The 13,690-nt window shown below is 42.7% G+C and overlaps 1 protein-coding gene across 1 annotated transcript; it reads right to left on the bottom strand.

Annotated features, from left to right (window-relative positions):
* Window positions 1–850: 850 nt before the first annotated feature.
* Window positions 851–7,286, bottom strand: otc (ornithine transcarbamylase). The gene is made up of 10 exons (XM_014174203.3): window positions 7,067–7,286; window positions 6,706–6,844; window positions 6,517–6,598; window positions 5,862–5,949; window positions 5,608–5,761; window positions 3,586–3,708; window positions 2,844–2,897; window positions 2,562–2,711; window positions 2,251–2,388; window positions 851–1,242 (listed from the first exon to the last, which is right to left on the bottom strand). The coding sequence occupies exons 1-10, from the start codon at window positions 7,147–7,149 to the stop codon at window positions 1,183–1,185; spliced, it is 1,071 nt and encodes a 356-aa protein (XP_014029678.1). The 5' UTR covers window positions 7,150–7,286; the 3' UTR covers window positions 851–1,182.
* Window positions 7,287–13,690: the final 6,404 nt, after the last annotated feature.

The following is a 13,690-nucleotide window of genomic DNA, read 5'->3' on the forward strand; positions in this document are numbered from 1 at the left end:
GACATTCCGAAAACACCTTGTGTCTACTTTTAAATGTGTCCACATTGTGTCTGTTCCCGGACTATATTCAAATGAAAGTATGCATTCTACAAACGATGGAACAGGAAAAATACAACACAACAGTAGTCGATGACAGAAGCTAACTTCTGTTGCTAAGTAACCAGCGAACCTCTAGCTAGCCAGCAAGCTAACATAGCAAGCATTGCTAAAGGGACTGCAAACGAGTTAGCATAAAATAGTTTTAGTTAGCACAAAAAAAACAGGTTTCCTAAATATTAGCTGGCTGGCTAGCATTTATGAGGCAAGCAAACACACGCTAGGAACATGTTTCAAAATACAAATACAAAAATCAAACTTGTTTCTGGAGACTTGTGGGAATAGTGCTGATGATGTCGCCCACTGTATGCGCTTTCGGTAGCCTGATTGCGTCCAGACTGAGGAGAAATCCACACACAATGCATCCCTTGACCACTTCTTAAAGTGGTCAGACAGATCTAAACACAAAGCGACTGACTTGTGCGTCTAGACCCGTCTTTTCAAATCGAGCTTCGTATTCTGATAGCAGAAGTCGTGTAGACATGACTTTTGTTGCAAATGGTGTGCTAAATTTCCTACATTCTACAAACGTTATTTGTGCATGACATTGTAATTCTGTTTATTTGGATGCAACCTGTATGTGGAAGGATACATTTAATATTCCCAGCCAAATCTGAGCAGGGTAACGTTAGGTGCACATGCTAGCTATCTCTGTGGTGCACCACATGGAATGCAGCATTTCCCCAAAGACTTGGTCAAATTTGCAGTTGTTGGTAAACTAAGAAAGTAGTGTTATAAGGACAGAAAACGCCTGTTCATATTGAGGCACTTTTATTTGTTTGTAACCACAAAATCAATTCCATAACATCTTAAACAAACTAGAATTGTGTATACAAATCACATGTCCAATACAAAGAAACAAGCTTTTATTCTCTCAGATTCAGACCTGGTTCAAATACATTTGTAAAATACTTTCATGCATTAAGTGCACATTTTAAGTTTGCACTTTTAAAACTGGCTCCAATGTACCTGGCAGGCTCCAATGTACCCGGCAGACTACAAAGTCAATCAAGTACTTGACCGAGCGCTGTTTTGTAGTATTACAAAACTGTAAACTTAGGATACCTTTGGCAAGTAGGGATAGAGTTAGAATCTGGGCATGGGGATCTGGGGGGAGTAGTCAGTCAGCAGAGAGACCATCAGACCCTGCAGAGATGGAGAGAAATAAATAATTAAAGAGAGCATGAGGCACAAATAAAAGAAGAGAAAGAATCTCTCCTTGAGAATAAAGAGGTCAAATTTGAATGGGGTGAGGGCCACAAAAAAGATCTGAACCCATCACGGGGCCGCAGTGGCTGGTGGGTCTGTGTATCCACATCCATATTACATTTATTTTTGAACCTTTATTTAACTAGGCAAGTCAGTTAAGAACAAATTGTTATTTACAATGACAGCCTACCGGGGAACAGTAGTGCCCCTGAACAACTGCCTTATTCAGGGGCAGAACGACAGATTTGTACCTCGTCAGCTTGGGGATTCGATTCAGCAACCTTTCAGTTACTGGCCCAACGCTCTAACCACTAGAATACCTGCCGCCCCTATATCCACACATGCAGTCAGAGCCGCCCCTAGCCTTTTGGGGGCCCTAAGTAATTTTTTGTTGGGGGCCCCCCCCCCATCTTGTGAGCAAAACAATTTGACAGCCCCGCTCTTGACAGCAGAGATTTAAAAAACTGTTAAGTTAATTTCCTACACATGGGACATAGAGAAAATATTGCAGTCTTAAAGCAAGTTGTAATTCTACACATTTTGCCATGGGGCGGATAGAAAAATGTGCAGTTTTAAAGCCAATTTCCTGCAATTCTACACATTTTGCTTTTAATAGGATATCTGAGTGAGAGTGACTAACAAAATCAATGGGGGCCCTCGGTCAGTAATTCGACCATGATTACTACAAGTTTAGATAGTCTAGCCAGCTAACTTACCAATCAAAAAATGTTTAACTGACATGGGCTTATTGAGTGACTGACATAAGAGAAAAACTGCTGATGCACAACCACATTTCTAAATTGCATCTGTTGTATTCTACTATTCTAACTCAACAGTAAGTTGAGACCCCGACTGAGTTCCTAAAAAGGCAACTTTAACTTCATTCAAATACTACTATTAGTCCACATTTAACTATATATTGTTACTGTATACAGCTTAGTTTACCATGATAGTCCACTTCCTGTTCTCAGCCTCAGGGAAGACAAGTGAGCGAGGGGAGTAGAACACCTGGTCGTCTACCTCTTCTTGTTTCCGTGGAAGACAGTGAAGGAAGGTCCAGTCTGGCTTCGCCACACTTCCTGTCTGGGGTGGACATAACCAGGAGAAATGATGATTGATTCATTCCAAATCTACCCCTAACCCCTAGGCACATACATAAAGGGATTAGAGGTAGGGGGGCTGCCTGGGGAGGGTTAGTATTCAGCAAGAGAATACTCATCAATTGATTCACTATTTGAGTCTATTGTTGTATGTACCTGCATGGTGATCTGGTAGCCAAGGAAGTCCTTGATCCTCTGTTTCTTCTCCTCCTCCTGGCCCATGCTGACCCAGGTGTCTGTCACCAGGACGTTACTGCCTCGAGCTGCCTCCACTGGGTCAGAGGTCAGGAGAAACTGGGTCCCATGCTGACACATAGCAGACAAAATGAAGGACATTGTGCTATTGGTATTGACACCATTAGTATGGATCAGAATAATAATAACCAGGTAATACAATCCTAATAAAGAGTCTGACGCCATAAGTCTAGAAATTCTCACCTGTTTGGAGAGTCTCTGTGCCTCCTGAATGATGCTGCTGTCTGGGTCATAACCCTGAGAGGGAGGCAGGGCAGAGTGATGGGGTTAGTTAGAGCTCAACTACCAGTACTATTCAGAGTGATGGGGTTAGTTAGAGCTCCACTACCAGTACTATACAGAGTGATGGGGTTAGTTAGAGCTCCACTACCAGTACTATACAGAGTGATGGGGTTAGTTAGAGCTCAACTACCAGTACTATACAGAGTGATGGGGTTAGTTAGAGCTCAACTACCAGTACTATACAGAGTGATGGGGTTAGTTAGAGCTCCACTACCAGTACTATACAGAGTGATGGGGTTAGTTAGAGCTCCAGTACTATACAGAGTGATGGGGTTAGTTAGAGCTCCAGTACTATACAGAGTGATGGGGTTAGTTAGAGCTCCACTACCAGTACTATACAGAGTGATGGGGTTAGTTAGAGCTCCACTACCAGTACTATACAGAGTGATGGGGTAGTTAGAGCTCCACTACCAGTACTATACAGAGTGATGGGGTTAGTTAGAGCTCCACTACCAGTACTATACAGAGTGATGGGGTTAGTTAGAGCTCCACTACCAGTACTATACAGGTCATAACCCTGAGAGTGAAGATACAGAGAGCTCCAGTACACGTCACAGGCCACAACACACAGTGGCTTGGCCACTAACAATAAACTGATATATAAAGGAGGAAAAGGGAGCGATGGGTAGGGGAGAATCTGTACCTTGGGCGTGGCGACTCTAAGATGGACACCCAGTTTGGCTGCGGTCATCATGAAGGAGTGCAGCACGTTGTTTCCGTCTCCGATCCAGCTTACAGTCAGCCCACTCAACGAACCATAATGCTCCTGTAAAACACAGAGCGGCGCCATTTTGAATCTGGCACAGTCGGAAAAGGCTATACAGACACTCCTGACCTGCAAAACGGTATTTACAGAATTGGTTAGAATTAGGTTGGGGTTAAAGGGCCAATGCAGTTGTTTTTATCTCAATATCAAATCATTTCTGGGTAACAATTAAGTACCTTACTGTGAATTTTTTATCAATTAAAATGGTAAAAAATAAACTATAATAGCTTAATCCCCCATCAGGGGCCTCCCAGGTGGGGGGCCTCCCGGGTGGCGCAGTGGTCTAAAACACTGCATCGCAGTGCTAGCTGTGCCACCAGAGATTCTGAGTTTGAGTCCAGACTGTTGCAGCCGGTCGCGACCGGGAGGCCCATGGGGCGGCGCACAATTGCCCAGCGTTGTCCGGGTTAGGGGAGGGTTTGGCTGGCAGGGACGTCCTTGTCTCATCGCACACTAGCGACTCCTATGGCGGGCCGGGCGCAGTGCACGCTGACCAGGTCGCCAGGTGTACGGTGTTTCCTTCGACACATTGGTGCGGCTGGCTTCCGGGTTATAGATGGGCATTGTGTCAAGAAGCAGTGCGGCTAGGTTGTGTTGTGTTTCGGAGGACGCATGGCTCTCGACCTTCACTTCTCCCGAGTCCGTACGGGAGTTGCAGCGATGAGACAAGACTAACTACTACCAATTGGATATCGCAAAATTGGGGAGAAAAAAAGGGGGTAAAAATAAATAAATAATAATAATCCCCCATCACTCACACACGCATTACTGTCAAATTCAACACAAAAAAACAATATCTTTGGGCTACACTGTACATTATTACATTGTACACTTTCTGCCTGTGGACATCTGTTCTACAATGTGCCAGCAGAGCATGATACCCTTTGTTGGCATAATTGATCTCTTTCAGGCAGAGAGTACACCTGGCATACCCCTTTTATCCACTGTATTGAAAAAGTGAGAAACAGGGAAAGTGTGTGGTGTTCCTTTCACCTCTAGTGGCATCCAGCTTAAACCAGGTCCAGCTCCAGCTACACTTGATCCCTGAATCCACTTGTTTAACAAGCAACTCCTCATTTTCACCTAATTTTCTCATTCTGAAAATTAACCACATACTGTAGAGAACTTTAGTTCACATATAGTAGTTAGTTCGTTAGCTAGTTAACGTTTCACAGATTGCCAGGGTCCAGTAAGCAACTAACGCGTTATAACTTGAGGAACGGCAAGGAGTCGAATTGGTTAGGTTACTAACGTTAGCTCATCTGATGTTGTAACGTTAGCTGTCTGACTTTATGAGCCAGCTCATTTTCACACCATAAACTAACTTATTTGATCAGTTAAGTTGGCTAATGTTGCTCAACATTTCTCTGGCTAGCTAACGGAGAATTCGATCAGCTAGCAAGATACTTAACAATGCTAACAATACTTGTTCCACCACACTTTCTCCCTCACCTCAAACTTTTCAAATGCCAGTTGTTTTTCGGTTACAGCTTATGAAGTACGCTTCACCTTTTCATCCCATCTCCGTGGTCAGGCTTCTCACCTACTTTACCTGTTCGTTATCGTTCAGGGGACGCGCTGCTGTAAATTAACTGGCAAACTGCTATTCCTCTCTCAGCTCTTTCCAGAGCGCGTGCTGATGCTGTAACTAGTAAATTGGTTGTCTCTTCTCTCTCCAGTCGCGTGCTGCATTCTGCTGTTATGTGAACGATTAGCTGAGCCTTGGATCCAGCCAGTATTGCTCCAAACATGGATCACTCTTTCGCATCCAGCCAGTAGTCATCCAAAGCCCCCCCCCCCAAAAAAAGGTTTCTCCTCCGATCTACACGAATCCCTTCAAAATGGCAAATATCACCGAAAGGTGACAAGTTTTCATCCCAGTTTGTTAGGCTTCAGTACCTGCAGGGTGAGGAAGTCTGCGAGGATCTGGATGGGGTGGTAGAGGTCAGACAGGCCGTTGATGATGGGGATGGAGGCATCCTTCACCAGCTCCTCCAGAGTAGTATGGCTGTACACCCGTGCCAGGACTATGTCTGACAGCCCAGAGAGAACCCTGCACACACACATTATAAAGTTTTATTTCAATGGTGATGATAAACTGGTGTCGTCAAGGAGCAAAAAGTTGGCCATTTCTGTGGCCTTGGCTGACTGACCTGGCTGTGTCTGTGCTGCTCTCGTTCACTCCCAGGTGGATGTCCTGAGACGTGAGGAAACAGGGGTGTCCTCCCAGCAGAGAAAAACCTGCAGGAAGTACACGTTATAACGGGCTTATTCAAACACACAAAATGTTACTATTGCTGATAGAAAGTAATTGCATATTCCACATGGAAGACAGTTGTGTCCATTCATCATGCATTTCTATCTGCAATGCAATGTTCCTCTTTACAAAACAGGGGAAAACTATGTGGTTGAGATAGATACAAATGTGAGGATAGCAAGGTGAAATAGTAGGGAGAAGTGAGTCTAACTGAGTTAAATTTGCCACAAATGGAGGGAGAGTGTCTTTTCAGCAGTTTTATTGTGTTCTGCATTAGTCCTGATTCCTGACCCATTGTGACCCCATGAAAGAATGCAACTGAACTTTCCAATGCACCCACACATTTAAAATCACAGCACAAAAGCTATGTGGGAACTTGTATTTGCTGTATCTTAAATATCCACAATGATGTAAGAGGCTTTTGAAATTACTTTTAATTGAACCACTCCCTATGCATGACCCAACATGAGTGGCGTAGCTATTTTGGTATTTCTCTACTCCAAAAGCGTAGATAGACCATACCCTGACCCTGACACAAATGTAACTCACACCTGTTTCTGTGGACATTCTAGTTCTGGTGCTCCTCTTCTCAAATATCATGGCAATCGACTTCCCTTGAAGAAGAGGAAGGTACTGAAAATAGAAGTGACCGTTATCTCACTTGAACTCGATCAGCAGTGCATTATAAATCTTCCATTTGAAACTAAAACTTGTGTTAGTGACATGGATCCTGACTGTACCTGTTTTTCATGTTTGATCCTGTGCTTTAGGTCACCTGCCACCCATAGAAGATGTTTTATCTCATCTGAGCTGAAGTCTTTTAAAGTCAGGAAACTGCGACCCTTGAGGTTGACCGGACCCAGAGCTAGTGCTCCAATGCTGCAAATGACAAGAAGATAAAAATAGACAGACTCCCCATTCAAAAATGTGCATTTACAAATCTCAAAAACACAACAAATACAGTGTGGCACTCTGAATGTTAAACGATGGATATAGATTGTACTGTAAACTACTTTGCCTGACAGCTGAGCTCACTTTGACACTACCAATTAATCCGCGTGCTAGCTAGCCAACGTTCCTGACTAACGTTACTTCTCTTACCTAAAATCCCTAGCATGGATACTTTGGAGAGTCTTCAGTCCATAGAACACTGAATTCTTCATGGCAAGTATTTTTGTTGTCATGACTGATTAAAATACTATAATTGTATAAATTGATATCTGAAAGAAAATAAAGTTGAATGAAAAAAGTGAAAACAGCATGTATGTGTTGTTGCCTGCATCCACTCTGAGTAGAGAGGGTGGGGTTTCGTCTCACCAAATATCGCACGTAGATTGGTAGGTTGACTTTTCTTCTTCTCCGGATTGGTGCTGATTACTGTCGGGTGTGAGGGCACTCCTCCTTCACCGCTTTATGCACACTCACGTCACTACGTGTTTGTTGTGAACAACAACGTGAGCAACAATAATTGAATCTGCGGTTTGCCTTCAAAATAAAAGCCGACTTGAAATTGACGCAAACTGATGAAAATAGTGGAATCATGCCACAATTGGACTAGACTAGGTAATGCTAAACAAGGTTGGAATGTCGTTATATAAATTAAACAAAATAAATTAATGAGTTAATTTTACCCACCAAAAAAACAGTTGAAGTCGCACTGTGGATGTATAGACTTCAGAATTGCATTTGGAGCATACTTATATTGTCAAAGACCCCAGCCACCCCAGTCATAGACTGTTCTCTCTACTACCGCATGGCAAGTGGTACCGGAGTGCCAAGTCTAGGACAAAAAGGCTTCTCAACAGTTTTTACCCCCAAGCCATAAGACTCCTGAACAGGTAATCAAATGGCTACCCAGACTATTTGCATTGTGTGCCCCCCCCCCCCAACCCCTCCTTTTACGCTGCTGCTACTCTCTGTTTATCATATGTGCATAGTCACTTTAACTATACATTCATGTACATACTACCTCAATTGGGCCGACCAACCAGTGCTCCCGCACATTGGCTACCCAGACTATCTGCATTGTGTCCCACCCACCACCCGCCAATCCCTCTTTTATGCTACTGCTACTCTCTGTTCATCATATATACATAGTCACTTTAACCATATCTACATGTACATACTACCTCAATCAGCCTGACTAACCGGTGTCTGTATGGAGCCTCGCTACTTTTATAGCCTCGTTATAGCCTCCTCGCTACTTTTATAGCCTCGCTACTTTTATAGCCTGTCTTTTTACTGTTGTTTTATTTCTTTACCTACCTATTGTTCACCTAATACCTTTTTTGCACTATTGGTTAGAGCCTGTAAGTAAGCATTTCACTGTAAGGTCTACACTTGTTGTATTCAGCGCACGTGACAAATAAACTTTGATTTGATATTGGAATGTACAGAATTACTTATAGATCTTGGGTCCATGAAATGTGGTATCAGCATACTCAGTGACACCAACAGAACACAACTGTCCCACAATAAGCGGTACGACGCTAATATTTGTGAAAACTCGTCACAGTTGTGTTCTGTGAGTGTCTGCTCACATGAAAACATACTACTGTTTACTATAGAATTCTACTGTACTTACTATAGAATTCTATAGTAAACTGTAGTATACTGTAAAATACTATACTACACACTGTAGTATCACTCGATCATGTGTAGTACGTACCAGAGAATGTTGTAGTATACTATAGAATACTATAGTAAATTCTACAGTATTAGCCCCCCCAAAAAAGACTGAAGTAAATACTACAGTAATGTCCGCAAAAACGGTACACTTTTTTAACTATACTAAATACTACAGTTTTCATTTCCATATACCCTGCCCATTCCCCTCCCCCATGCTGCAATTTGTGCCATACATAAGTGAGAAACCTACATGCCAACTATATTTCCTACCACACCTACGGGTTACAGGAAGAGGATAGGCACTGTGATAGAAGCTTACATTTTAGCAACATCAAATCTGGTTTGACTGCACTTTAAATCCATTAAAGTTTGTTTACATGAAGTTGAGATAAATAAATCAAGGAGAACTCCATCACCCCCTTCCCCTTGTACTTTGCCAAACCTGACCTTCACCAGACCGATACATGGAGAAGAGGGATAGAAGAGGGGATGAAGCCCTGAGATGTCCCTACCAGTCCCAAAGATTGTCGTTGTCAAGAAGAGATCAACTACTGACGACATCCTGAGGCTGACAAAAAAAGAGGTAATGGTGGCTGTCTTCTTGGACATTGAAAAGGCGTTCGATAAGAAGTGGCACAATGGGCTCATCTATAAGCTATAGGATACGAACCTGAAACTCCCCACTCAGATGGTCACTCTTTTAAACAGCTTTTTAAATCAGCGGGAGACCGCTGTGAGGGTGGGAGAAGCCACATCATTCAGGTTCTCTCCAGAGGCGGGAGAACCCCAAGGCTCCGCCGTCTGTCCTCTACTGTTTTTAATATACATCTGTGATATTTATTTCCCCCACCCAAGAGACGGACAAGTGGCCCAGATCGCAGTCGATCTCTGTTATTGGGCCTCCTCCAAAAACATTGTCCATGCTGGAAAGAAGCTACAGAAGAGCATAACAGAGATGGAGAACTGGGTTAAATCTGTGGACGGTCAAGCTCAATCCCCTGAAGACACAGTGCGTCCTCTTCTCCAGGCACCCCAAAATAACCAAGTAAGTGCACCTTAAACTGTATGGAAAGGCACTCCAGCCAAGTTCCTTGGGGTAACATTCTAAGAAAACATGTCCTGGAGTGCCCACATAGAGTGTCTGGAGAAGGAGGGGAGGAAGCACCTGAACCACCTGAGGGTACTCTGCAAAAGAAAAGGAGGAACATTCATAAAATACAGAAATCTGGCCTGTATGGTGCATTTTTCATCATATGTATTTTGAAAGTTACATATCTTCAAAACTTGATTACTGACATGCAAAACATTTGGGACTATAACAACAATGGATTAATTAAACAAATATCAAAATATAGTTTTCCTTTAATACAATTGTGGCGTGATTCCACAATTTTTTATCAGTTTGCATCAGTTTCAATGGGAGACGATTATTTTGAAGGCAAACCGCCGATTCCGCTATTGTTGCTCACACTGGTCACGTCCAGTGCCGTAGACCGGCGCTCAGCTTCTGAAATCCGCTGATTGTTTCTGCCGAGGAATGTGACTGGCACATGCGAGGTGAGCCGACACCAGGGAAGAGATGACCGGTCAGACGGAACATGAAATACCTGGTTAGGAAACCTGTGTCCGAATCGCTTTTTTGAAGCATATGGCTGTTATTTAGCTCAATAGTTGCTATACTAGCACTAGACAGTAATTCATGGTAGGGACCATTAGTTAACCTGTTGCTATTTCTGGCTTGCAGCGACCTAAATACGTGATAACCGGTTGGCATTAGGATTTACCTACTGCTGTGAAGCCTAGTAGTGAAATCATGTAGTGCAAAATTATAGCACCTGATATTTCCTCAAACTCCTATGAAATGTCATAGTTTCTCTTCTGTCTTAAATTTTTTTTTTACCCTAACAGAAACAGGAGCAATCTTCACTTTTGGGAAGAGCAAGTTTGCTGATAATGTGCCCAGTAAATTCTGGCTGAAGAATGACCATCCAGAAGAAATCTCGTGTGGGGGTGATCACACTGCTGTCGTAACAGGTGATCAATAATGTAACTTACACTCTCCCATATGACTGGCTGACTTGGGGACACTGTATAAAACGATCAATACATAGCTCGTTTGTTGTTTATAAAATGCTGGTAAATCATTATCAATGGTTCATTATCAGTTGATTAATGGACCTGTAATCAAACAGTGTTATGAACAAAATGCCTTTTACTTCAAGACATGTATAGTATTTACTTGTTCAAAGACACAAAGAAATACATAAAAACAGTATAATTATGTTTAATAGCAGTTTATGAAAAATAAGTGGAGCCTACTGAGTCTTCTCCTATGTGTAGGCCATAGCAGGCTGTTCATGTTTGGAAGTAATACCTGCGGTCAGCTAGGACTGGGGTTAAACATCAACGTCAACAAGCCCACTGCTGTGAAAGGTCAGTCCATCATGTACAAGGATTATGTTCCACTCACATTTTGTCAAAGTTTTGTAACGTTAAAACACGTTTTTTTTTTCTTTAGTGTTGAAGACTGAAAAAGTGAAGTTTGCAGCATGTGGAAGAGACCACACAATTGTGTGCACATGTAAAAGAACCAAGTTATTTTACTCTACATTACTATAGAACATGTTAAGAATATGTGCCATTACAATGACTGATGAGGCTTTCACCCATGTTTCTCAGGGAGTGGGCGTGTTTATGGTGCTGGCAGTAACCAGGAGGGGCAGCTTGGTTTGGGACACTGTGATGACACAAACACCTTCCACCTGATTCGTCCCTTCTCTGACCACGCACCAATCAAAATGCTTGCTGCTGGCTGCAACACCTCAGCTGCTCTGACAGGTAACGATGACAACAGACAGACTGTCTGTCTACTGTGTGTGTCTGTCTGTTGGTCAGTCTTCTCTGTCAGTATCTGTGCTGTGTTGTATATGTGTTGGCAGAGGATGGCAGGCTGTTCATGTGGGGTGATAACTCGGTTGGCCAGATCGGTCTGGGGGCAGAGAGCTACGCCTCAGAGCCTAGAGAGGTGATGGTGGGGCAGTCAGTGGCCTGGGTGTCCTGTGGATACCACCACTCAGCGTTCGTCACAGGTAACACACACAGGGTTCATTTAAATTGAGGAGCTGAACCTTATGCATACCATTAACCTGTTGTCCTATAATAATTCGGCTGGGTTATTGTGGCTGGTTTGGGCTTGTTCCAGTGGACGGGGACCTCTACACGTTTGGGGAGAGTCGGAACGGAAGGCTGGGTCTATTCCCTGACCAGCTGGCCAATCACAGAGTCCCTCAGCAGGTGGAAGGCATCCAGGACCCGGTCATCCAAGTGTCCTGTGGAGGGGAGCACACAGTGGCACTCACAAGTAAATACCTCTGGGAAATACTATTAATACTAACTCATAGATACAGTACTGTTAATACAATTAAACAGTCTGTCTACTGTTTCCAGTTTGTGACTGTCTCCCCTTCCTCTATACCTCTCCATCTCTCTCTTTCTCTCTTCCTCTATATCTCTCTATCTCTCTCTTTCTCTCTCCTCCTCTATACCTCTATCTCTCTCTTTCTCTCTCTTCCTCTATACCTCTCTCTCACTCTTTCTCTCTCTTCCTCTATACCTCTCTATCTCTCTCTTCCTCTATACCTCTCTATCTATCTCTTTCTCTTTGTTCCTCTATACCTCTCTCTCACTCTTTCTCTCTCTTCCTCTATACCTCTCTATCTCTCTCTTTCTCTCTCTTCCTCTATACCTCTCTATCTCTCTCTTTCTCTCTCTTCCTCTATCTCTCTCTTTCTCTCTCTTCCTCTATACCTCTCTATCTCTCTCTTTCTCTCTCTTCCTCTATACCTCTCTATCTCTCTATTTCTCTCTCTTCCTCTATACCTCTTTCTCTCTCTTCCTCTATACCTCTCTCTTTCTCTCTCTTCCTCTATACCTCTCTATCTCTCTCTTTCTCTCTCTTCCTCTATACCTCTCTATCTCTCTCTTTCTCTCTCTTCCTCTATACCTCTTTATATACTGCTCTATCTCTCTCTCTCTTTCTTGTTTCCTCTATACCGCTCTATCTATCTCTCTCTATAGCTCTCTCTCTCCATACCTCTCTATCTATATCTATACATCTCTATCTCTCTCTCTCTTGCTTCCTCTATACCTCTCTATCTCTCTCTCTCTCTTGCTTCCTCTCTCTCTCTCTCTTGCTTCCTCTATACCATTCTATCTCTCTCTTGCTTCCTCTATACCTCTCTCTCTCTCTTGCTTCCTCTATACCTCTCTATCTCTCAATTCAATTCAATTGACTTTATTGACATGGCAAGTTCATTATTACTTACATTGTCAAAGTATACATATAGAAAAAAAATCTCTATATATATAAAATATATATATATATTCATATATAAATAAATGGTGGGACCACCAGCAATAATAGTAGTAGTGGACATGGGGTTACCATTAACAACAACTACAACAACAATATTAATCAGAACAACAATACATTAAAGCGATGGTAGTAGACCAGTGTCAACAAGACTGAGAAGACACATGACCAGGTATGAAAGACTAAACTAAACAAGATGGGAAATATTATCGACATTACATTGCACTTTTCACTGGCTGTCCCTCAGGTTGTTGCAGGGGGACACATATTTGGCTGCTAAAACTGCACATTTTGGCTTTTCGCCCAATAAATATTAGATTTTTTCTTAATCTTTTATAGTTTCAAATTCTTTGTATTGAATTATAATTTTGGGAAAGAAATTTTCTCTTAGGTCTGAGTATTTGTCACAGTGTAATAGGAAATGCAGCTCTGTCTCTACCTCTCCCCTGGAGCAGAATGAGCACAGCCTGTCCTCTCTGGGCAGCCAGGTTTGTCTGTGATGACCGGTCTCTATAGCCAGACTGTGCTCACTGAGTCTGTACCTAGTCAGTGTTTTCCTCAGTTTTCTATCAGTCACAGCTAAATAGCATTGAAGTTTACTTAGATTTTTTGTGGTGTCTTTCCAATAGGTGATATATTTTTCTTTTTGTTTTGTGATGATTTGGTTGGGCCCGATTTTCTGAGTGCTGTCCTGAGGCTCTATGGGGTTGGTTTGGGTTTGTGAA

The sequence above is a fragment of the Salmo salar genome, chromosome 25, assembly GCF_965601325.2.
Source record: "Salmo salar chromosome 25, fSalSal1, whole genome shotgun sequence".
In the NCBI taxonomy this organism is placed as follows: domain Eukaryota; kingdom Metazoa; phylum Chordata; class Actinopteri; order Salmoniformes; family Salmonidae; genus Salmo; species Salmo salar.